The sequence below is a fragment of the Eubalaena glacialis genome, chromosome 14, assembly GCF_028564815.1.
Source record: "Eubalaena glacialis isolate mEubGla1 chromosome 14, mEubGla1.1.hap2.+ XY, whole genome shotgun sequence".
NCBI lineage: Eukaryota > Metazoa > Chordata > Mammalia > Artiodactyla > Balaenidae > Eubalaena > Eubalaena glacialis.
In genome coordinates this window covers 23034344-23058996 of record NC_083729.1, presented here as the reverse complement: position 1 = coordinate 23058996, position 24653 = coordinate 23034344, and the positions used below count along the sequence as shown (strand labels likewise).

Sequence of the window (24653 nt, the reverse complement as noted above, 5' to 3'; positions counted from 1 at the left end):
TCAAAATTAAGCTTTAGAATAATGTGCAATTTCATGTTATGCCTTAAGTCCAAAAAGGTAAACTTCAAGATTGTTTGTATCTTTTTTAAAAAAAACCCAAAATATATAGAAATGATGAGAAGGAAAAAGAATGATTTTTTTTTTGTCTTGCAAATGTTTCATGTTTTGAAATGTGGACACAACAAAGTCTATTATTGCATTAGGTCCATGTAAACTGGAGTTTGATGTTAAATTACACTAAGATTGGAAAATAATGAAAATTTCTTATTAAAAAATTTTTTTCTAATCGGGATTTATTTAGAAATTCTGGCATTCAAAAGTACAGGTAAAACTGAACAAGAGATCAAAATTTCTACACTGTATCTAAATTTCACTTTTGTTGAAACACTATAAAGAGAATAAAGATAATAAAACTTTCATCATATACTTATATGGAAATCAATTTATGTTTTATTGAACTGCTGTTGATTTTGCAAGGTACCCTGTCACTTTAAACTCCCTTTAACCACTTTTTAGCTGTTTAAGGAAATTACAGAACACTGAAATCTACTAGCAAAAAAGGGATAGAGTATTTCTACGTGAGGGCACTGGTATAGTCAGGCTATTAAGTGTTTTCTCAGGCACAGCTTTTATTCCGGGATGGATTTACAAGGAAGAGAAGAGGTGGATTGAGTCAGGGCAGCAAGAGTAAAGTAAGCCTATTTTCCTTCTCTAAACACATGTTTAGTGTAAAGATGTGAAAGAAAAAAATTTGTTCTTTTGGTTCAGAAGTTACAGTTGCCAAGTAGACACAGGAATGTACCTGAACTTATATATGGAGATATATTTAAGTTCCTTGGCTCAATATAATACACATTTATATACTCTTAAGGGACACATCTCAAGATGCTCCTGGTTTTCCCTTAGACAAATTTTTTTTTTAAAGGCCTATTATAACCTCTTATACTTCCAACTAGCCACATTTTAAACTTTAAAATTCTGCTTGCAGGTATTTTGACTCAACATTTTGAACAAACCTGTCTTGCTGATCATGATTAAAATTGGTCCCCGGGCAAAATTAAAATAATGAATGTTAAAGCTTCAAATGCAATTTGTAGTTGATTCTTTCCATTCAAGAACAGAAATGGACCATGATAATCCATGTGATCCATCACATTATCAGTTATCTAGTGTGTTTAATGACTCTGAATGTCATGATGTTTAGAATAAAGATAAATTTGAATATAGAAAATTATTAAAAATCAGAGCGGAAAAATGATATAAATTAGCAACAGGGAAGAACAACAGAAATTAGTGACACTAGAATTATAGGATATTTTTCTCCTAAGAATGTTTTATTTGTTTCAAGTAGCAGAGTTACCAAGCAAATAATATTTGTAATGAACACATTATACGAATAGAAGCTGTTAAAGTATTTTAAGACTGCTTGAATAATTTTAAAACATGATAAATTTCTATTCTTCAAATTCAGTGACCAATATTAATTTGATTAATTAGTGACTATTTTTTTCATATTCAGTACTGACCTGGCTAAATTACTACAAAAACCCAATATGTAAGATCCAAATTAATGTGTTTTGACTATTAGTAAGATTAATAAAAGACTGCCCTGTCTCCTGCCAAAGGCTTATATTCTAGACCCGCTTCACACTATGCTGGTAAGAGTACATCTAAAATTCTATAAAAAATTGCTCAACTTACTCTTCACTTAGGAAGATACTTAAATCACATTAGATAAAAAGCCTGTGTGACCTAACCTAATACATCATATGCAGTACATGGACAGTTTTAAAAAAGAACCAATTCAGTATGCGTCAAAGACATTAAAATCTATTTGAATAAAATGTGTGTTTAAATGTCTCATTGTAAAGGAAAAAAAAAAAAAAAAAAAAAGGAATAACATAACCAGTCAGGCTTCATATCAATTAGACAACTTTTACTAAATGAGAAAACTACATTTAAAATGTGCTTTAAAACAAAATGGAAATAGAAAAAAAGACATATGCATTTGAAAGAACGTTGCACTGTGCTGAAAATCAAATCTCTTGCAGTAATATGCCAATTCTTAAAACATAAGTTAACAGAATTCTCAATTTAACATTTTCAAAGACGATATTAAGGTCAAGAATTTCACATCTATGGTAGCACTTATAGAAGGGCATTTATAAATATGATGTCCATCCCTATGAAGCTTACAAATTTGACAACGCTCAATAAAAGCTTTTAGAATCACATCCAAAAGTGCTGCATCCAAAGCATCACAAATCTGTGTCCTGTAAGTTCTCCTTCTAAAAACTTTGTTGACTTTTCTACTCGTCATTTGTAAATACTACCCTTAAAAAAAAAGAGAGAGAACAGGAAAAGAAATGCTGCAATAAACCCTTGATCATGTACAGAAATTATTGCTACTATAGTTCACTACAAAGCATGTCTATACAATATCATATGAACTTTGATCATGAAAAATCAGAATAAAAATCTTTAGTGACATAAGCCTTACGATCGTATACAACATTCACATGGCAATATTAGACAGTCAAGCACCCAATACCCATAGTTGACAAATGTCCCACTGACCAGCATTCATTTAAATACATCCTTCGTACAGAGGGAGGAAAAAAGAGATAATGTCAGCTTTCCAAGGCTTGTCAAAAAAGGATTCTCATGTTCTGTGGATCTAAAAACAAACAACAACAACAACAACAAAAACCAAAAAACAAAACCAATGCAGGTGAGGGTGTTACCAGAAAGTTAAGCATGCCAAAAAGGTGTTTCGTGCGAATTAAAACCTAAAGCCAAGGTACCACATAATCACATTACCAACTAGTTGGGTATACTAAATGAGCCTTATCTTAAAGTTAAATGAAAATGCTACTGCACAATAGAGCATCAATAAGTTAAAATTAGAGTGCACAAATCCAAATCAGTGGCAATTTCTGTATAAAGCAAAATATTCACTATCAGCTGTAATGTTTGCCCAAACTGATTAAATCACTCGATTGGACAGTTTGCATATTTTTTAAAAATATCTCTAAAATTCCTTTTTACTGTAATGAGGCGTAAGTTTTCTTAGTAAGATCAAACAGGTACATAAGTAAATAAGCAATGGAAAATTAATAGTCGATGAATGTCTTTAAAGCTCTTCCCACATTTCACTTTTTAAAATGTCTGGGAAAAAATTTAAAGAATTTGCCATTATTTTAGCAAAAACAAACAAAACAAAACAAAAACAAGCCCAAAATAATTAAACAACCAAGCAACACTAAAACCACATTACACAGATGGATCATCATGCTTTCATCTGGTTTAACTATCACATCTAGTTTAACTGGGATGCTTTTCAACTTCAAAAACTGTGATACGTGATGATGTAAATTTAATGGTAATTCTAAATTTGGATTTAACTTTGTTGAATATTATAACAGTATACTTATTACAATACAGTGTAGCACATCTTTCTATTAGAAAAAAATTTAAGATCCTTTACCCGTCTCCTTAAGTTAAAGGTGTGACATCATAAAGGGTGTCAAATGGCTGGATGGTTTTACAGTGCACACTTATATATTATGAAGTATGTCCTTAACAAATCTGATGGTTTCTTTACAGAGTTCCTTTCTTCACCTTTTCTTCGGTGGATTAGCTGTTCGAGGTGGAGTGACGGGACGTCCTGAATTCAGTCCACCATATTGGTACTTAGCTTTCTTTTCAGATGGTTTCAATATCTTAAAGTAAATAATTTAATAACAATGTTATTTTTTCAAGTACAATAAGTTTAAGGAAATTACTGTTACAATAGTGGGCTTTTCAATAAATGACATCAATTACAAAACTGTAGAAGAAAACAGCAAAGTTCCACAAACATTTCTCACGTTTAAAGAGTACAGTAAATGTCTGAATATTGCTATTACTGGTCGTTCCATTGATAATTTTAAATTTTTATTTATTTATTTATTTTTTTGTTGGCGTATAGTTGCTTTACAATGTTATTTTCTGCTGTACAAAAGCTCAAGTACACAAATACCATCAACTACCCAATCCTTAGATTTAAGTATCAATAAAAAAATTTTCAAACTAGTGTTTCTCTATGACGAAGAAAGAATACTAGTTTAAGAGTCAAAACACCTAGGTTCTCATCATAATTCTTCTACTATTTAGAGGGTAATTAGTCACAAACTCTTCAGATCTTAATTTATTATGTGTACACAGATCTTTTATTTTAAAAAAGATATATAAATTAGATATCATAAAGTTCACCCATTAAAATGTAACAAGTCAACAATTTTTAATATATTTGCTGCTATAATCTAACATTAGAACATTTTTGTCACCCCAGAAAGAAACCTTGTTCCCATAAGCAATCACTCCCTCCCCATTTCCATTCTCCACTCCCCTAAAACTCCCTTCAACTCCAAGCAATCACTACTTTACCTTCTCTTTGATTTGTCTTTTCTGGCTATTTTAAATAAATGAAACCATACAACGTGTGGTCTTTTGTGACTGGCTTCTTTCACTAAGATAATGATTTTGATGTTGTAGCATATATTAGTCCTTCATTACTTTTTTTTTTTGGCCATGCCACATGGCTTATGGGGTTTTAGTTCCCCAACCAGGGATCAAACCAAGGCCCTTGGCAGTGAGAGTGCAGAGTCCTAACCACTGGACCCACCAGGAAATTCCCAGTACTTCATTACTTTTAATTGCCAAACAATACGCCATTTTATGGATATTCCACATTTTGTTTATTCACTCTTTAGCTGATGGCCATTTGGGTTATTTCTACCTTTGGCTATTATAAATAATGCTCCTATGAATATGCATATACATGTATTTGAGTACCTGTTTTCAATTCTTTCAGGTATATACCTAGGAGTGGAATTGCTGGGTCATATAGAAACTCTATGTTTAACTTTTTGAGGAACTGCCAAACTGTTTTGCAAAGCAGCCACACCATTTTCCATTCCCACTATCAATGCATAAGGTTCCAACTTCTCCACATCCTCACCAACACTTGTTACTATCTGACATTTAAAAATTATGTTTATTCTTGTGGGTGTAAACAGAGCTTTAACCTACATTTTAGGTAGAGAATTTCAGTATTTACATAAAAAACGTGTAGAAAAGACTCATAAGCATTTTTATTCAGAGTGTCATAGTGCCCCAGTGGTGGGGGGGAAATATATTAATACAACTCCATCATGGCAACTGTTGAAGGTTAAGGCCTGGTTACTATGTTTAAACTGTAAATGAGAAATCAAACATTTAGCATTCAAGTCTACTAACTGATAGAAACAAACCCCTTCTACATTTAAAAAGAGAAATATAGTGTGTGATGTTAAGGACATAAAATAACCTTTGCAAAAAGCTAAGTATTAAAGTGACTTAAGTCCATGAACAAGAATGATTTTAAGGAGCACACTAAAGCTAAAGCTGGTCTCTTTTTAAAATGTAAATGTCTCTATATTCACAAATTGATACTTCAAGATTATTTGGAAAGTTTTTCTCAGGTAAATATTCTACATTATTTTAATCGGAGTTCATAATATAACTCTCTCCACTCAATGCCTGTCCTACCTATTCATCTTGCAGAAGAAAACAAAATCTAAATTATTCACTGAATTTACATTCTTTTAGTAGGTAAGCCACTATCTAAGGATTCATACAGGAATTTAACAATTTAAACATCTGCATCAAGAATGACTGACATGACTCAGGTTTCCTAAAACTCTAATTATGGGATATATACCAAAAAGACTGGAGCGTTTGTGAATGAAAACAGAAATCTCTAAAGGAGTCTATGAGTGATTTTACTTCTGAACAAAACTGATTTTCTATACTAACTCAAGGAAAGAACACGATCTGAAAGAAAATTCTTCTGACAATAGTTTTAATTAGATTTCTAGTTGTTAAAACCTTTCGGTTACCAAAGGGGAAAAGGGGTGGGGGAGGGATAAATTAGGAGTTTGGCATTAGCAGATTCAATCTACTATATATAAATTAGATAAACAACAAGGTTCTGCTGTATAACACAGGGAACTATATTCAATATCCTGTAATAAATCACAATGGAAAAGAATACGAAAAAGAATACATATATATGTATAACTTAATCACTTTGCTTTACACCAGAAACTAACACAACATTGTAAATCAACTATACTTCAATTAAAAAAAAAAAAGAGAGATTTCTAGTTGTTAAAAGTTTATATATTACATCATACCTGAAATGAACACATCAAAGTTTCATCCACACTCATCATTCCACCAGCATTATCAAACTCGCCACAGTAATTTGGGGCTGAAAATAGGGTTACCAATTGTCGCTTAGCAAAGAATTCATATCCATCTTCCACCACCTGGCAAAGGAAAAGTTAAAAGAAAAAACAAACTTATTTATGTGTTCTTTGAAATTCTCAACCATCAATATTAAGATTAATGTGACAAAGACCTGAAAAAAAACCAAAACCCTGTTTTGTTTTGGAAGCTTGATTTTTGTTCCACTTTCTAATTTCCTATTAGTATTACATAGCCACACACTGAAAACTTTACTAAGTTGAGCTTACTTTTACACAGATCACGCTACTAAAAATTAGCTGCCTATAGATTACACTTCTATGTGTGTAACTCTTTTCCTTAATGATTTAACATGATTTCTAGAATCTGTTGTCAATTCCTGAGTGAACTAAACAATTTATGTTTCCCAGTCTACAGATTTGAGAGGTATGCAATGACATGTAAATATTTTCTATTTATTTGTAGTAGGCAAGAATACTTTCTCAAGTCTTCTAGGTATTCTTTGATTAAGCAATATTATCCTACAATACTTGGAGAAAGCACTTCCACAATTATTTACATTTTTATATAATTCCTACTTTAGTATCAGGTACATGTGCCGGTTGTTATTACCTCACGGTAAAATTTAGATATTAACCTTTTCTGTTAAGACTTTGTCCACCTTATCTACTCCAGCTCAGCATACTGCTTGGCACTCAGTATGTCCTTTTAGTTCTTAGTTTGCTTGTTCATTTGTTTATTTATTCACATATTTACTAAAAGAACAGGGTTTTAAAAAAAGGAAATATCTGTAGTTTGTGTTGTTTCCCATCATAAATCTCTTAATTTTAGAGACAATAAGTTTGAAAATAAGCAGTACAGGATTTTAGAGGTGTCTAGAAAAAGATCATGCAAACTAAGGTAGCTCAGTAACCTGACTTTTAAAAATCATCACTATTTCTGAAAAGACAAATGAACAGTGACCTATAGCTGAAAAAACTGATTATCAGTGGATATTTTATTAGGAAACTCAGCAACTCTGCCCTGTTATCTTGTGGAAGACTTATTTTAATTACCTAAACTATAAATACAATGTTCACTGATTAAAAAACAACTATGCCAAAAGCAAAGGATTTGGGGACATAACTTCACTTAATTGAACTAGGAAATTTTAATAGAAAAAAAGGCATTTGATATACAACACGTGCAGAAAATGAGAAGCCTGTCATCTTTGTTATCACATAGGATCACATAAAGAAGGTAGAAGTAGTCAAGAGTTATGGGGAGCAAAACCACAGAAAAAAGGGGAGTATTGTAGAAGAGCATATAATTAACAAATTTTGCCTTAACAAAGAAATAACAAGGAATCTTTAAATATTATATTTACAAATTTCAAATACTTAAAAAAGTAGCAAAAAAAGATTTAAAAAAATGCTTTTCAATGTATTTTAAATTAGTTATGTTCTAGAGAGCATGAGGACTTGATATATTGTTAAAATAAGCTTTTGTTATTTTATTCAACAAACACTAACTACATGTTACAATATGTCAGTAAATTCACAAGGCAATGGATATTCAAAGGCCAACAAGTCACAATTCCCTCCTTAAAGAGTATATAATCGGTGAAGGACAAAAAAAACCCCAATACGCCTAAATTGTACATGTATTTTTTTTTAATGAAAATTCAAATATACACAAAACTAGAGAGCGTTCAATAAACTCCCATTTACTCACCAACCTGATTCAATAATACCAAGACCTTGCTACATTTGTTTCATTTATCCACCCCCGCTTTTCTCTGATGTATTTTATTTTTTTAACATCTTTATTGGAGTATAATTGCTTTACAATGGTGTTAACTTCTGCTTTATAACAAAGTGAATCAGCTATACATATACATATATCTCCATATCTCCTCCCACCCTCCTTATCCCACCCCTCTAGGTGGACACAAAGAACCGAGCTGATCTCCCTGTGCTATGTGGCTGCTTCCCACTAGCTATTTTACATTTGGTAGTGTATATATGTCCATGCCACTCTCACTGCTTCCCAGCTTATCCTTCCCTCTCCCCGTGTCCTCAAGTCCATTCTCTATGTCTGCGTCTTGCTGATGTATTTTAAAACAAACCCTAGATACATCATCTTACCCTATATATTTGAGGCATTTCGAAAAATATGGACATCCTTCTTACATAGCAATATGTATCATCACAGAGCTAAAACAATTAACAACGACCCCTTGATATCTAATACCCTGCCTATAATCGAATTTCCCCAATTGTCTTTTTACAGTGAGGTTTGTTCTTATCAAAATCCACACAGTTCATTTGATTTTTATCCATAATATGTAACTATCATATTAAAATGGGGTCAAATATTTCTAGAAAGCTTCAGACAAGAACTGAAAAATTTGTTAGTATTGCAGTACACTACAAAAATATATTCCTTTGAAACCTTTCCCCTTAGAGGGGGTGAGAAAGGGTTAACTAATCGTTAGACTGTTAATTGTGAGATCAAGGTATAGGCTTTACCTCTTCTGCTTTCCTTGTATAATTAGCTTTCTTGGATCTCAATTTCCTCAAAAATAAAAGGAATACACCTGGGTGAAGTTAATAAACATCAAAACATCCAAAAGTTTTGTATTTCATACCTGATGAGCTCGACAAATCAAGTCTAAATCATGACGATTCAGAAATTTACTGACTACATCAGCTCCAAAAGTAAAGGAAACACCACGATCATTTTCTCCCCAACCTTGCACATCCTTATCTGGGTCAGACCACAGCAAATCACAGAGCAACCCTTTAAAGAATAAAAACACAGCAATGAAAAACAAAACAAAATTTATAAAATAAAGTATATCTACATCACATTTCTTCTCCTGTCCTCTTACCCTTTAATAAATAGTAATAATCACTTGCCCCCTAGTATCCCAGCCTATCAAACTTAGCCATTTTTTGTTAAAGGAACCATGCAAATACAATTGTGCCTGACTTAAGGCAGTACTCGCCAACCCATTCCACAGATAAGACATGTGCATGGCTCACTCTAAAGCATATGATATTGGAAAAGGTTGCTCGTCTTTTGTCTATAGTTTCTCCGTATGGATAACCAATTGACCCAGTAGCATTTCCTGAATAGTTCATCCTTTCCTTACAGAGCTAACTATCCTGTTTCTGGTGCTGTAGTCTATTCCATTAATCTACTTTATTTAACACTGAGCCAATTACACACTAGAGCTTTTAAATAAATCTTTCTATTTGGTAGGCCTACCCACTTAGTATTTTTCTTCAGGATTGTCTTGGTTACTTTTAATCCTTTGTTCTTCCACATATAAACCTCTGAATCAGTCTGTCAAATTCTGTGGACCTAATCGAGATTTCATTGGAACTACATTTGATCTATAGATCAATTTGAGGGAAGAAAACATTTTCTACAAAGGCCTGGAAGATTTAAATAAAGTATATGGAGGAACAAAATCAGATCAGATCCTTGACTTTAGAATGTTTTGGGCTTAAAAAAAGAGGTCAGAGCTAAAAATATTTATTTAAGTATCTTCATCTTACTAATAGTAGTGTAAATCTTAGAAGGGACTGAGACCATCTTGGGAATGTAAAGTAAGAAGACCAGTAAATGAACTCAGGAATCAAACATTTAATAAGCAGGCAGAGAAGGAATGAGCAAAAAGTATTGGGAAGGAATAGCCAAAACAAAAGGAAGAGATTAGAACAGTAGGATCTCCTGAAAGGGTAAGAATTATCTAGAAGTAGGAAATGGTTAAGTTTCAAGTACAATGAACAAGTGGATTAGGACAAAAACCTTAGATTATCAGACTGTAATGAAAGCAGTATCTTGATGGTTGAGAGTAAGAGAGAGGGTAAAGTCAAGTTGTAGTGAGATTAAGAAAGGGTGGATGTTGAGATGGTGACATTTAGTTTTCTAAGAACTATGGTACTAAGGGAAGACTGTTTTAGAATGAGTCAGCTTTAAAGTTTTTTTTGATAATCCATATACCTCATAATATAGCTTATCACGAAAGGAGATCTTCATTTTGAGTCACAGTACAGCTTGTCTTGATAGGGGAAGTATCTAAAACACCCTGTAGAAATCGTGGCAATGCACGCTTAATTTCTATCATTATTTCCTAAACGCCTGTCATGATGTTTTAAGAAATCCACCAGCATACAAAATCCATTGGGATGGTCTCAGTTTAAAAGCTCTTTCTGGTTTCTAAAGAATCAGAAGCTGATTCTTTAAATACACACACACACTGCTCTATAATGCTCATACTTTCCAGTCTGTTTCCACAGAAGAAGCAGTGAGGAGGTCAAGATATTATTCTATAATTTTAATGTGACAATAAAACTAGAATGTAGTTGCTTTTGGAATTATTTGGAAAATGCAACAGCCTAGATGCATACAAAATCAAATAATCGTAGCAACAACAATGTGGCGTTCCTTAATCTTAATGGATTGAGACAAGAATCTCAGAGTCAAGGTTCAATGTTTATAATCCAATCCCTAATGAATAAGCAATATAATCATTAGGCAACTGTCTCAAAAAACATAATTTATAAATTAAATTTCTAAAGATTACAGAGAATATGAAAGCTCAAAATGACTGTTTTTAGCACCTCGGAAACTTCCCACTAAAATATGATAAAAAGAGAAACCTAACGCGCCATCCTTAAAACTGATTTATGTCTGAACTATACCAACAACAGAAACTCTGAAGATGGAATGACTTGATATTTATATTGTACCTTATTTTAAATAAATACCCTATTATTTAAATACTAGTTTCTATTAGGTTTGGTCAAATATATTCTATAATTACAATCAAAATCTAGAAAAATGCATGTTTTCTTTTTATAATCAATACAAAAACATCGTGTTACTCAAGTAAGTTATGAGACAACTTACTGCAATATGCAATATGTTGGTGGCTTACTGATAATAGAGGATCTATACAACTGTTTACAATGGTTGCTGTATAGTCATGAGTAGCATTCTGAGTGATATCATTACACTTTCAGTATGCTTTAGTACACTGAGCAAAACAGTACAATCACACTTGAAAACAAGCAACCAGATGCCTGTTATTAACAATCCAATTTAGAGGTTTGGCCATGGTTTACTCAGGCACTGGTTCACAAATATTTTTTAATGCTTACTTTTCTATAGTCTTTGGATCTTACGAGTGGGAAATGAAGTAAGTACCATCCAGCCCAACCCTATTTGATGAATAATCAATTCTCCTTTACAAAATTACCAATAAATAATTCTCTTATCAGTAAGCTAAAAGACCTTTCCCCCCCAAATATATATGATGTTCCTAATGTATAATAGGATTTCTAGACCCTATGGCACTCTAGGCAATCCTCATTATAGATATTAAAGTTTGTTGAGAACTGATGAATACAATAGATATGTGGTGGGTCTGACTACACAAATAACAATGGGACAATTAATCCAATAATGTAAGTTTTTTTTTGGTTTTTTTTTTTAAAAAGCCTGGTAGAAACTGAGCGAAAGGGCAATTTTGCTTTTGTTAATACTTTTAACAGTATGACAGTGTGATATAATAAAAATACTTTTGGTCTTTGTTCCCATTCCTGGCACAAAGCTAAAACCCTTGAAATTTCCTGATAGAAGTGTCTTTTGTTGTTCATAAGGAGCCTCCTTTCCATCACACCTGAGTTTATGCTAATGAGGGGACCTAGGTGGGTTGGGGGGGACCCAGAAACTTCCCCATGGGACCCAGTCAGCACAAAGACCAAACACATGGTTAGAGAGTTGGAACTTCCAGCCCTCCCACTCCGTACCCACCACCTCTGGGGAGGGGTGAGAGTGGAGGGCTAGAAACGAAGTTCTATAAAAACCCTTGAACAACTAGATTTGGGTAGCTTCCAGGTTGGTGAACACGCTGATGCCAAAGGGTGTGGGAGCTGTTCACCTACCAACACGGGGCTCTCCCCATACCTTTGCCCTGTGTATCTCTTCCATGTGGCTGTTCCTGAATTGTATCCTTTATAATAAACTGGTACATGTCTAAGTAAAGCATCTGAGGAAGTGGTTGTGGGAACCTCTGAATTTGTAGTCTGCCAGGTAGAAGTGTGGTTCTCCTGGAGACCCCACTTGAGGCTGGCATCTGAAGTGGGAGCAGAATTGTGGAATGGAGCCCTTAACCTGTGGGGTCTGGGCTAACTTCAGGGGTTAGTGTCAGAATTGGAATGAATTGCCGGATACCCACATGGTATTGGAGAATTGGCTGTGGTATGGAAAAACTGCACACACTGGTTGTCAGAAAATGTCACACAGAAAGGTACTGATATTTTAAGCAAAAGTTGAACTGAGGAAACAACACACTAACTGCATTCAATTCATAGGTCTTCATGGTATTTTATGATATGAACACCGTAATTAGTACATATACCAGTACTCAAATATGAATAATTATCATCTAAAAGCCAATAGAAAAGTCAGGGTAAGTGGCAACTGTACCTAACATTTATTTATAAGATTACATTAGGCTCATTTGTTAATCAACACAGCAATTTATCCTCAGTTGGAACTTATTTGCTTCTGTTTTATTTGCTTTACTGAAAATCTGAAAGTTATTCTCAATGTCTGCATAGTCAATTTTCAGATTTTTTTTTCACATAAATGTTCACAATTTTCATAACATTAACCACACATCTCTAGAGCCTTCTGTCTCAAGAGCCTTAAGACCTCTAAAAATCTGAAATATAGATGATACAGAAAATAACAGAAAACTACTAGATAATTTAAAAGAAGGTAATTGTAACCTTGGCTAAAAAAGACTATTTTAATTAAAAAACTTTCCACTAGTTGTTAACAACTGTTTGAAGAACATAACCAATGTTGATATGAATAAAGGAATTTAGAAAGACTGGAAGGTAAGGGGACTCAATAGCAGAACTTTTGTGAAAAAGTAAGTTTGACAGAACCATACTATGGTTATACATAAAATTTAAAACTTCTGTACTTTGGAGTATTAGTGGAAAGTGAAATACTTTGTATTATTCCAAGTAATCTGTAGTTAGTTTACTGACTATAAAAAAAGCTCTATTATTTATTACACAATACAATCCTACTTCCATTAAATATAATTAAGTTCAAATATGCCAACATTTTACATTAAATATTGATTAAACTTCTCTATATACTTAACCTGTATCAGGGACATCAGTGGGTCTCATAATTCTCCGAATCTGCTCCATGGATTGCAGGTCTGGTGACAGTCCTATAAATGAAAAGATGACTCATAGTACTGACATCGAAAAAAATTTCACTCAAATAAAAAGCATTTAATCAAAGAGATTTACTATGTGAAATTAAAGATACTTCAAGTGTTCCTTTCAATGTTATCTTTAATATATTGGGTTATTAAATAGAATCCCACTTTGATACAACAGAACATTACCATTAGGTCTTCTCCATTTTTCCCTACCAGGGGAATAAAACTCCTTTTCATTTCAAAAGATTTTTCAAGGAAAAAAAAATCCTACCACTCTTCTTTCTTTCCAATCATTCCCTGCTCTTCATAGGAACGCACTCAATTCCAATCCTTCCTACTAAGAAGTTTTGCCACTTCTTACCACTTAAACATGTTTACTTAAAGTGCTCAACATGTCCCATTAAGACCTTCCTACATCCCACTCCAACATGCTCAATATCTTACATAAAAGCATAATTGTTGATCAGAAAGATAAACAAGGAAAAGCACATGAAAATACTTTGAAATCTTTTAAGTAACCTAGTATTTCTCTTTGGAAGACAATTCAAGTATCACCTCACATTCCATATTCAATATTCATACGGCTACATGTCTATTCTTAACTATACTAATGTGCAAGAGCTACAATTTCTTAAATGTTTAGTATCTACTGTAAAATGTTTCAATTAACATAGTAAATTATGTCCTATCAGAGAATAAACAATTACCTCAAGCCTAGATAAGTGAATCTATCTTTTAGCATTTTTCTACCTTAATTCTTCCTGCACACAGATGAAAAACTAATTTTCTTATAGTATTTTCATTAAACTATCTCCCTGTACAAAAACCTAATATGGCTATTAAACCATTCAAAAAACTCCTTTGCTCAGTGTTCAAACCTCCATAATCTGATCCCATCATTCCCCATATATATTTGACATTCTAGTTGGGCCAGTCCTCACGCATTCCTTGAACTAGAAAGACTGTCTCAAGTCCTTTTCGCCTCCAAAACCCATGCCTCCATAAATGTTTGCCCAACAATTCTCTACCTTTCCTGACTTTTCATTATAATTACTGTCTCAACAAATACACATAATTAAATTCCTTTCATTACTCAATTATCTGTTTTGAAAATGTTTTATCAATAGGTTTTAAATGCCTCAAGATAGCCAGATCATACACTATCTATATATTTGCACAGCATCCAGCCAAGTGCTAGACACATGTTAGTTTTTCAAATGAACTTTCATATATTCAAGTTTATTTAACACGTCATACAGAATAATTAATCATTCTACTAAAAAATTATTTTTAGGACTAAAGCAGACATATTACATAAAGCCTAGAACTCTTGGCATGTGAGAACATTAAACATTGAGTTTAATATTATATATACGTTATATTTATATAATATAAATATATATTTATATAACATAAATATATTTAATATTATATTTGGACTCTGATGAAAAGTATTTAATATAGATGGGAAAATAGTCATGATCCTCTCATTTTTACTGAGAGTAGAGGTATCCTTCTGTCAAAACTGAGGCAAAGGAAAGACATTTTTTTCAAGCAAAACTCTGGTTTATCCTCATATGTGAAATTCTTTAAAGACAAGTACTAAATTTGCATTTTCATTATGTAAATAACCACAAATTTCTAGTTATTAAAAGACATTTTAGCCATGTTTAAAACAGCTTTAATCACTTGCGTTTTCAAATAAGCACTGCTTTGTTTTTCCACAGCATTTCAATTATTATAGGCCTTTTCTAAATCATGGAAGAAAAAGAAGAAAAACCCATAAGGCGAATTTACTAGTCTACCTCCATGACAACAGAAGATCTTCTCATCCACAATGGCAGCTATAGGCAGACAGTTGAAACAATCAGTGAAGGTCTTCCACAATTTAATATTAAACCTTCGTTTGCCTATAAAAAGGACAAGCAATAGAATAAATCTAAATCTGTTCTTATTAGTTATCTAACAGCAACAGACTTATGAATGATTCCAATTTTCTTTGTTTATTTAGCACTTGTTTTTTCTATAATGAGTGTGATTTGTATACTTTTAAAAAGGTAATAAATATAATAAACATTCAGCACCTTCAGTAAAATTACAGAGACTACAAATATAGTGCCAGGTGATTTATGAAACAAATCAAACACTTTTGCCTTTTAAGGTCACTGTAACATAGCAACTTTGAAACAATCTAATAGACTATTAGTTTACTTTTTCCATTCAAGATGTTAAATACCTAGCCAAGTTAAGTAAGCAGAAGTGAAAAAGGTGCCTCTGGAGACTGTCCGTTTTAACTCTAATGCACTGGTAACACGGCATAAACTTACTGCCAAGAAAGGAGAATTTCCAGGTGCTTAACTGGCATTCACTTTTGAGTAAATTTTTACCTGGCACCATAGTAAGTGTAAGTAGAGACACAAAGGCTATAATTTTCCTGGAGTCTAGCATAAAGAGCTACAACAAGCACAATCTCAAGTGCACGTTCACCTTTTTGGAGTTACTTGATTTTTCTGAATTTGGCAGTAAGTTGCAACAACTAACCCAAGGGAGGGATAAAAAGACACAAAGCACTAATTTCCTATGCTTTTATGCCATAACCTGCCCCTCAATGAACAAGTATAACTCAAAGTGTTTACAAGCTGCTCTCAACATGCATTTCATTTGATGTCATTTCTATCCTTGAGGATATTCAAGTCCATATTTTACCCTTTAATAATATACCTCTATTTCTGATGTAGCTTTAGAAAAGTGGTTGCAGCCTGATGTACTACAATCCACTTCCTGTCTACTGGTCTGATTTAAACAACTGAAACCATAACAGTACACGTTAGAAATAAAAATGCAATATGTAAAATCAAATACAAAATCACTCCCACTAGAATGTAAACTCCATAAGAATAGAGATCATCTCTCTTGAGCACTGCTGCATTCCCAGTATTTAGAATAGTACCTGGCATATAGTACATCCTCAAACATTTGTCAAATAAACGATTACAAGAATCAAGGAGATACGGGTTGTAATAGGACTCTACCATAATTAATTAAGGATAGAAAAAAGCAAAAAGAGATTCTAATGGAGAATTCAGCATTAAAAAACAAAATTCAATTTGAAAATCATTGTTAATTGGTTCTAAATTTAATTAACCAAACATGTTCATTCACTCCCATACTCTAACAAAAGCAAAAGACCGAAGTCAAATGTAGTAGGGTAATTCAGTAATAACACTTGGAAACACTACCACACAACAGCGAATCAGTGATTTCTTACTGATGAAAACGAGTACAACAAAATAAGGACATCCAGAGTATTCAGTATCCTTATCTCTCTAGTTTTATAGGCATAGATTAAAATTCTAATAAACTTCAACTTTTAAATAATTTCATAGAACCTCTCAATATTTTTTGTGACACAGGGTCAATAAGAGTTTCTGTCATATCACAAGAAAGTTGAGAGCTAAAACCTTAATGGAGACTAGAAAACCACAGGCTACTGTCTATAGTGACCTCTGTTCCACTTGGATATTTTTACTATATAAACTAATTATAAGAGGGCCTTTCAGCTGAGCAAGCTGCAATTAACCTGAAACAACATGACCAAGGAGATCCCCAGGAACCAACTTAATTAATAACATGTTTCCCAGTTTTAGGTTCCTCTTCCATGTAAGGCTCTCTTCTTGGGCTTCTGTCTGATAGACCATATTTTTAAAAACTCTGAATTGAAGGAACTCTTTTGAAATGGAAAATTATTAGGGAATTTTCCCCTTAATAAGAAATAAGCTTTTATTTTTACTTACATTCATCATAGAATCCATAAATGCGATTGATGCTAGCACACTCATGGTTTCCTCTTAAGAGAAAGAAGTTCTCGGGATATTTGATTTTATAGGCCAGCAGCAAACAAATGGTTTCCAAAGACTGCTTTCCTCTGTCCACATAATCTCCTAAGAAAAGATAGTTGGCTTCTGGGGGGAAACCTCCATATTCAAATAATCGCAGTAAATCTGTATACTGTCCATGAATATCTCCTAAAAATAGAAAAAAACAGTTTTAGAAAATTTATGGTTACTGTGGTACACAGCTTCTATGAAATGATTCTGAATGTTTATACCCTTATGTAATCCTCTTCTCTTGAATGTGGGCTGTAGCTAGTGACTTACTTCTAACAAAAAGGATATAGCAAAAGTGAGATGGGCTTTCACTTCTGAGATTAAGTTACAAAAAACTGTAACTTCCCATCTTGCTTGCACTCTCTCTTGCCTTCTCTCATGCTGGATGATGAAGCCACCTAATGCAGAAGCACATCTGGTAAAGAACTAAAGGAGGCCTTTGGTCAACAACTCATTAGGAACTGAGGTCCTCAGTCCACTGGCCCATGCGGAACTGAATCCTTTCACAATTGAGCCCTGAGAGGACTGCAGGCCCAGATGACACCTTAATAGGCTGTGAGAGACTCAGACCCAGAGGACCCAGCTAAGCTGTGCCTGAATTCTTAACCCACAGAAACTGTGAGATGATAAATTAATGTTGTTAAGCCAAAAAGTTTTGGGGTAATTTGTTATGCTAATACAGTTACACTATCTGGTAGTTTAACTTAGGTCCACTTTTTTATACCTAGTAGTGAGCAAACAGCAAAAACTTAGAAATATTTAGTATAAATAACTTCTACTACCTTCAAATTATTTCTATATTAAAGCATTTTAGAGTATCTTGTTGAGAATATGACTCTTTAATTTTAAGATGACTTATAATTTGCTTCATTTCCACAAAATTTCAACTACCACCTCTTATTTACAGGTGATACTCTAAGCTAATTAATTTATTCAACATTTACTTAGTTAATATCTCTTAATTGCTACGCACTGTATAAAGGAACACCAAGTACATGACTTAATAAGCCACGTAAGAGGAAAAAAAAGTATTTAAAGAGCACACTATGCATCTGCAGGTTACATGGTGTGAATGTGGATCACTAAAAAACATGCAGGGGAATGAAAAGGTCTGCATATAGCAAATAATCCTTGATTGAACAAAAGCTGATGGTTAAGTTCATAAAAGCTAAGTGACAAATACTAACAGCTACTAGAGGAAAAACTGCATTATCAAACCAAACGTCAGTGTAATACATCATTTATACCACTTCCCATGTTATGTGAACTACAGAAAAATGCTTTCTGTGCCAACAGTTTTTCTAGCTTTAACAATGCAATCAAACTGGGACGAAGTGAGAGAGTGGCACTGACTTATATCTACTACCAAATGTAAAACAGATAGCTAGTGGGAAGCAGCCACACAGCACAGAGAGATCAGCTCGGTGCTCTGTGACCAGCTAGAGGGGTGGGATAGGGAGGGTGGGAGGCAGGTGCAAGAGGGAGGAGATATGGGGATATATGTATATGTATAGCTGATTCACTTTGTTATAAAGCAGAAACTAACACACCATTGTAAAGCAATTATACTCCAATAAAGATGTTAAAAAAAAAAAAAATGCAATCACTCAACTAAGGTTAACTTTAAGGTTAAAGTTTTAGTTTTTGGCCAAAAGCCACTGTAAGACTTGAAAGATCAAATACAAATTGTATAAAGTTATATAATCTTCAAAATAAATTAAAATGATCACATCTAAGTCAGAAAACCATGGATATTGCCATACTGACCTCCGAAATTCTACACCTGTTTTTTTCTAACCAGTGTACTGGAATGCCCTTTCTCCAGATCCTTGACAACAATGGATATCAATTTTTGACATTTTTTTTTTCAATCTGATCAGAGTTCCAGATTTATCTTTAAATTGCATTTCACTGATTACTGGTGAGGCTGAGGATCTTATGTTTACTGGCCATTTGAATTTCTTCTACAATCTGCCCCCACCCCTTAAATTTTATTGTATTACCTTTTTCTTGTTTCTAAGAACGCTTTATATAGTGTGAACAGCAATCTCTTAATCTGTTGTATATATAGCAAACATGTTCTTCTTGTCGCTAACTTGTCATTTTATAAAAGTCTCAATTTCTATAATTTAATGTAATAAAACCTAGCAATCCTTTTTTTAACAAAAATTTTTAGGTGTTTTCTCAATCATCTTCAATGTAAATATAGGATTCAAAAGAGATTGTTTCCAACTTTATCCATTTACATACCACAAATTTTTAGTGGCGCTTCCAATTCCAAAAGAATAGGCTGGCTGAGAAAGATCTCCCGAGACTTGATACATAAGCCCCGAACTTCTGCTTCAGTCATCTGCACAATCTTTCCTGGACGACATCCTCGTACTGGTAAACAATAAATAAAATGGTCAGTTTTCTAAAATTTATCCATAAAATAAGAATTCTTAAAAAGGAGTCATGCCCATATTTTGAAGATCAGAAGAGTCACGTAGGCAGCAAACTACCAGATATCCTGTTGTGTCCTATGGCTGACAGTAAGGTTACTCTATGACCTCTGGCTTTTCTCTATCTCCACTGTTGCTGGTTTCTGACGCTCCTCAAAGCAGCTGCCATGGAAATGCGGTCTTCTTTGTTCTCCAGTGGCCAACTTAAAGCCTCACAGCCCAAGTGACTAAAACTCATTAATTAATATGGTTCTCAGTAACTTCTGGGATGGAGTGGGGAGGAATGGTCCATGCGTAGTTCCTTATTCGCCCTACTGAACTCAACAATCATTTCCTCTCATCATTACCTTCTCCACTGGCTCTTTCTCTTTAAATATACTGCTAGCTCCCATTTAATCTCATTTAAAAAAGGAAACAGAGACTATACTTCTATATACTCCTATCACTTCCCATTTACAATTAAGTCCATGAATTTCTTGCTAAAAATTGCTGATTCCTTTGTCAGGCTGAGAGAGGCTTAAAAAAAAAAGTCGTTCCCCCCCCCACAAAAGCCTATTCATGTATATATTCCATAAGTATAGTAATATATAAGTAACAAGGAGGAAACAGAGACAGTGTTGAAATGCGTTTTAAGCAAATATGACAGTTAATAAGATCATCCCTGAAATTCAAAACAATTATCAGCAGAACTGCCTTTATTATAGGAACTTAGCATAACTTCTACATTAGTACTAGTTCTCAAACATCAATTACCTACTTCCCATAAACATGTGAATTCTTTTAAGATGAAAAAAAGACATCTAACTTTGTATCTTCCACTAAGTATCTAGAATACTAGCTTAGATTCAACGCTCTGCAATAGGAACAATTTTTAATCTTGGTATGAAATTTTTTTAAATTAATTCATTTATTTGGCTGTGTTGGGTCTCAGTTTATCAGTCAACTGATAAAAAGGATAAATCAAGGCCGCCTGTTGAGCATCTTTTCACGTGCCCGTTGGCCATCTGTATATCGTCTTTGGAAAAATGTCTATTCAGGTCCTCTGCTCATTTTTTAATTGGGGTTTTTTTTTTTGATGTTAAGTTGTATGAGTTCACTTTTATCCATAAAGATATCCAACTGATTTAGCACCATTTATTGTAAAGATCATCCTTTCTCCACTGAATTGCAGGGTTAACTTGGTAGAAAAATTAGGTGACCATACATGAATGGGTCTGTTTCTAAACACTCTACATAGTCCGTTAACCTGTTTATTTTTACATCAGTACTATGCTATTTTTTTTTTTTTTTTTAGTTGTGGCATGTGGGATCTAGTTTCCTGACCAGGTTTCGAACCCAGGCCCCCTGCTTTGGGAGTGCGGAGTCTTAGCCACTGACCACCAGGGAAGTCCCAGTACTATGCTATCTTAATTACTATAGTTTTTAATAAAGTCTTGGTATCAGGTAATATAATCATTCTCATTTTGTTAAGGTTTCCTGGGCTAATCTAGGTCCTTTTGCATTTTCAAATATGTTTTAAAACTGACTTGTCCCTTTCACCCCCAACTTGTTTTAACTGGGAATGAATATGTAAGTCTAGGGAGAATTGATATCTTAACAATACCAAGTCTTCCAATCCACGAACATAATATTTCTCCTTTTATTTAGGTTGTCATTTGTTTGTCTCAGCACTGTTTTACAGTTTTTAGTGTGGCAGTCCGGCAAATTTTTCATTAAATTGATGGGAGGTGAGGGGCACTGCTACTGTAAATGTGTTTTCTTATTTCATTTTCCAATTGTTTAATATTAGCATATAGAAATAACGGATTTTTGAAAACCAACTTTACTTCCTATTCTAACAGTTTATACATTCCTTTGTTAGTTTCCAAATATATACAATCATGTCAGCTGTGAAAAGCCAGTTCTACTTCTTTTCCAATCTTTACATCTTTTATTTTCCTTCCTCACTGAATTGACTAGCACCTCCAGGACAATGTTGAATAGAAGTGGTGCTAATGGTCTTCCCTGTCTGGTTCCTGAACTTGGAGGGAAAAACATTCAATTATTTCACCATTAAGTATGATAGCTATAATTTTGTACATACTCGACTAGTTTGCTAAGAACTTTTATCATGAAGAGTCTTTAAACTCTGTCAAATACACTATCTCATTTATTGAGATAATCATAATTTCATCCCCTTTATTCTGTTAATATGACTTTTACTGATTGTGCTAAACTTGGATTCCTAGAATAAGCCCCACCAAATTATGACATTATCTTTCTTGTATATTGCAAGATTCAATTTGCTAATATTTTGCTCAGGATTTTTGTGGCTATATTCCTGAGAGATAATGGCCAGTAATTTCCTTTCCTTGTTATTTGTCAGATTTTGGTATTAAGGTTGTGCTAGCTTAAGAATTCAAGTTGGGAAGTGTTACCTCTTTTTTTATTTTCCGTATGAGACTTTATACAATTGGTAAAATTTCTTCTTTAAATGTTTAGGCCACCAGTGAAACCATCTGGGTCTGGAATTTTCTTTTTGAAAAGTATTCTAAGTACAAATTCATTTTCTTTAACAGATACAAGACTATTCGGGTTTTCTATTCCTTGTGTCAGTTTGCCAAGGTTAGTTTTTCATCTAAATTATCAAATTTATTAGCACTGTTATTTAGAATCTTATTATGCTTAAAATACATATATTTAAAACTTTTCTCTGAACTGTCTGAGAATAGACTGCATACATCATGCTCTTTTACCCCTTAATACATCAGTATTATTCCCTAATAGCATCTCTTATACAGCCACAATACAAGTTATCAGATTCAGGGAATTTAATATTGATACAAATCTTTAATCTGAAGAATGTACTAAAGGGACTTCCCTGGTTGCGCAAATCTGCCTGCCAATGGAGGGGACACGGGTTCGAGCCCTGGTCCGGAAAGATCCCACATGCTGCAGAGCAACTAAGCCCTTGCGCCACAACTACTGAGCCTGCGCTCTAGAGCCTGATAGCCACAACTACTGAGCCCACGTGCCGCAACTACTGAAGCCCACACACCTAGAGCCAGTGCTCCGCAGCAAGAGAAGCCACCGCGATGAAGCCAGGCAATGAGAAGCCTGCGCACTGCAATGAAGACCCAACGCAGCCAAAAATAAATAAATATATTAAAAAGTTAAAAAATAAAAAAAAAAAAAGAATGTACTACAATTTTAGTAACTGTCTCCATCATGTCTTTTACAGCATATTCTTCCCCAGTACAGAATTCAATCCAGGATTACATTATTGCATTATTTGTTCAACCTTTTTAGTCTCCTTTAATAGTGGTATCTCCTATCTTTCTTGATACTGGTAAATTAAAAAAATTTTTTACATTATCAGTCTTTCTAGGGGGTTATCAATTTACCAATCTTTTCAAGGATTTCATTTTAAAAAAATCATACATCTCCTTTTTATTTGATTTCTGCTCTTATTTTTATTATATCTTTCCTTCTACCTTTTTTGGTTATAATTTATTCTTCTGTTGTCTTGAAATAGTTTAATGTTCAGCCTTTTTTTCTAATATATACATTTAAAACTATATGTATCCCTCTAAGCACTGCTTTTAGCTGCAACTGTAAAAGTTTTAACACATATTTTCACTATTATTTAGGTCAATGTATTTTATAATTTTCACTGTTATTTCTTCTTTAGCCAATAAGATATGTGAAAGTATTTACATTACTTAATTTCTAAATACCTGAGGATTTTCCAGTTATCTGTTACTGATTTCTAGCTTGCCACCAATGAATTCAGAGAACATATCTGAGATCTCTCCTTTCTTTCAAATTCAGAGATTTGCTCTATGGTACAGTATATTTTAGTAAGTGTCCATACATACTTGAAAAGTATGTAATATCCTACAGTTGCTGGGTAAAGCGTTCCATGTGTATCAATTAGGTCAATTTTACTGTGTTGTTTAAATCTTCTAGATCCTTGCTGATTTTTTTTCTTGTTTATCAGTTACTGAGAAAGGTGCATTAATCTACTATGGTTGTAGTTTTGTCTATTTCAAACTTTTGGTTCTATCAACTTTTCCTTTTTGTGTTTTTGACCTATATTATTAAATACCTAAAAAATTTAAGATTGTTATATCATCCTGTTGAATTTATTCCTTTTAATTGTGCAATGCTCTTCTTTCCCTCTAGCCATTCTTCTTACCTTACAGTCTTTTTCTGGCATAAATATATAGCCAACTCAGGTTTCTTTCGGTTAGTATGTGCATAATGTATTTTCCTCATTCTTTTACTTACCCATCTGTGCCCTTAAATTTAAAATATGTCCCTTGTAAACAGTACATGGTTATGTCTTCTGAGCTTTGTCTGGAGTGTTTGCTCCTCTCACATTTACCATAATCATTGGGAAAGTTGAGTTGAAGTACACCATCCTGTCGTTTGCTTTGTCTCATCTGTTTTTTATTCCTTTCTCGTTTCTTACATTTCTTTGGAGTAATTGCTTATCTTTTATTATTCCATTTTCTCCTCTATTAGCTCTTTAGTTATATATTCTTTTTCTTTTGGCGCTTACTCTAGAGATAAGATATGCACTTTTGACTGATTTACCACTCTCCAGACTTTTGCTCTACAGTTGTCATATATTGCTCCCATATATTTAAAACCCCACAAGTCACAATCATTATTTTAAACAGTCTTAATTTATATTTATACACATTTATCTTTATTACTATCTTTCATTTCTTTCTGCAGTTCTGTGCTTTTATCTGCGATCATTTTCTTTCAACATGAACTTTCTTTAGCATTTTTTAGTGCCATCTATTA

The 24653-nt window shown here is 33.4% G+C and overlaps 1 protein-coding gene across 3 annotated transcripts in view; it reads right to left on the bottom strand.

Moving 5' to 3' along the window:
• Positions 1-1313: 1313 nt before the first annotated feature.
• PPP1CB (protein phosphatase 1 catalytic subunit beta) overlaps positions 1314-24653 on the bottom strand; it is a 36301-nt gene continuing 12961 nt past the window's right edge. For all 3 annotated transcript variants that reach the window (XM_061211190.1, XM_061211191.1, XM_061211192.1), the window contains exons 3-9: positions 19669-19800; positions 17326-17556; positions 15337-15441; positions 13466-13537; positions 8921-9072; positions 6219-6353; positions 1314-3722 (exon numbers count right to left, since the gene is read on the bottom strand). In XM_061211190.1, the coding sequence (XP_061067173.1) occupies positions 3618-3722; positions 6219-6353; positions 8921-9072; positions 13466-13537; positions 15337-15441; positions 17326-17556; positions 19669-19800 (932 nt within the window). In that variant the 3' untranslated portion in view covers positions 1314-3617. The remainder of the gene's footprint in view (positions 3723-6218; positions 6354-8920; positions 9073-13465; positions 13538-15336; positions 15442-17325; positions 17557-19668; positions 19801-24653) is intronic.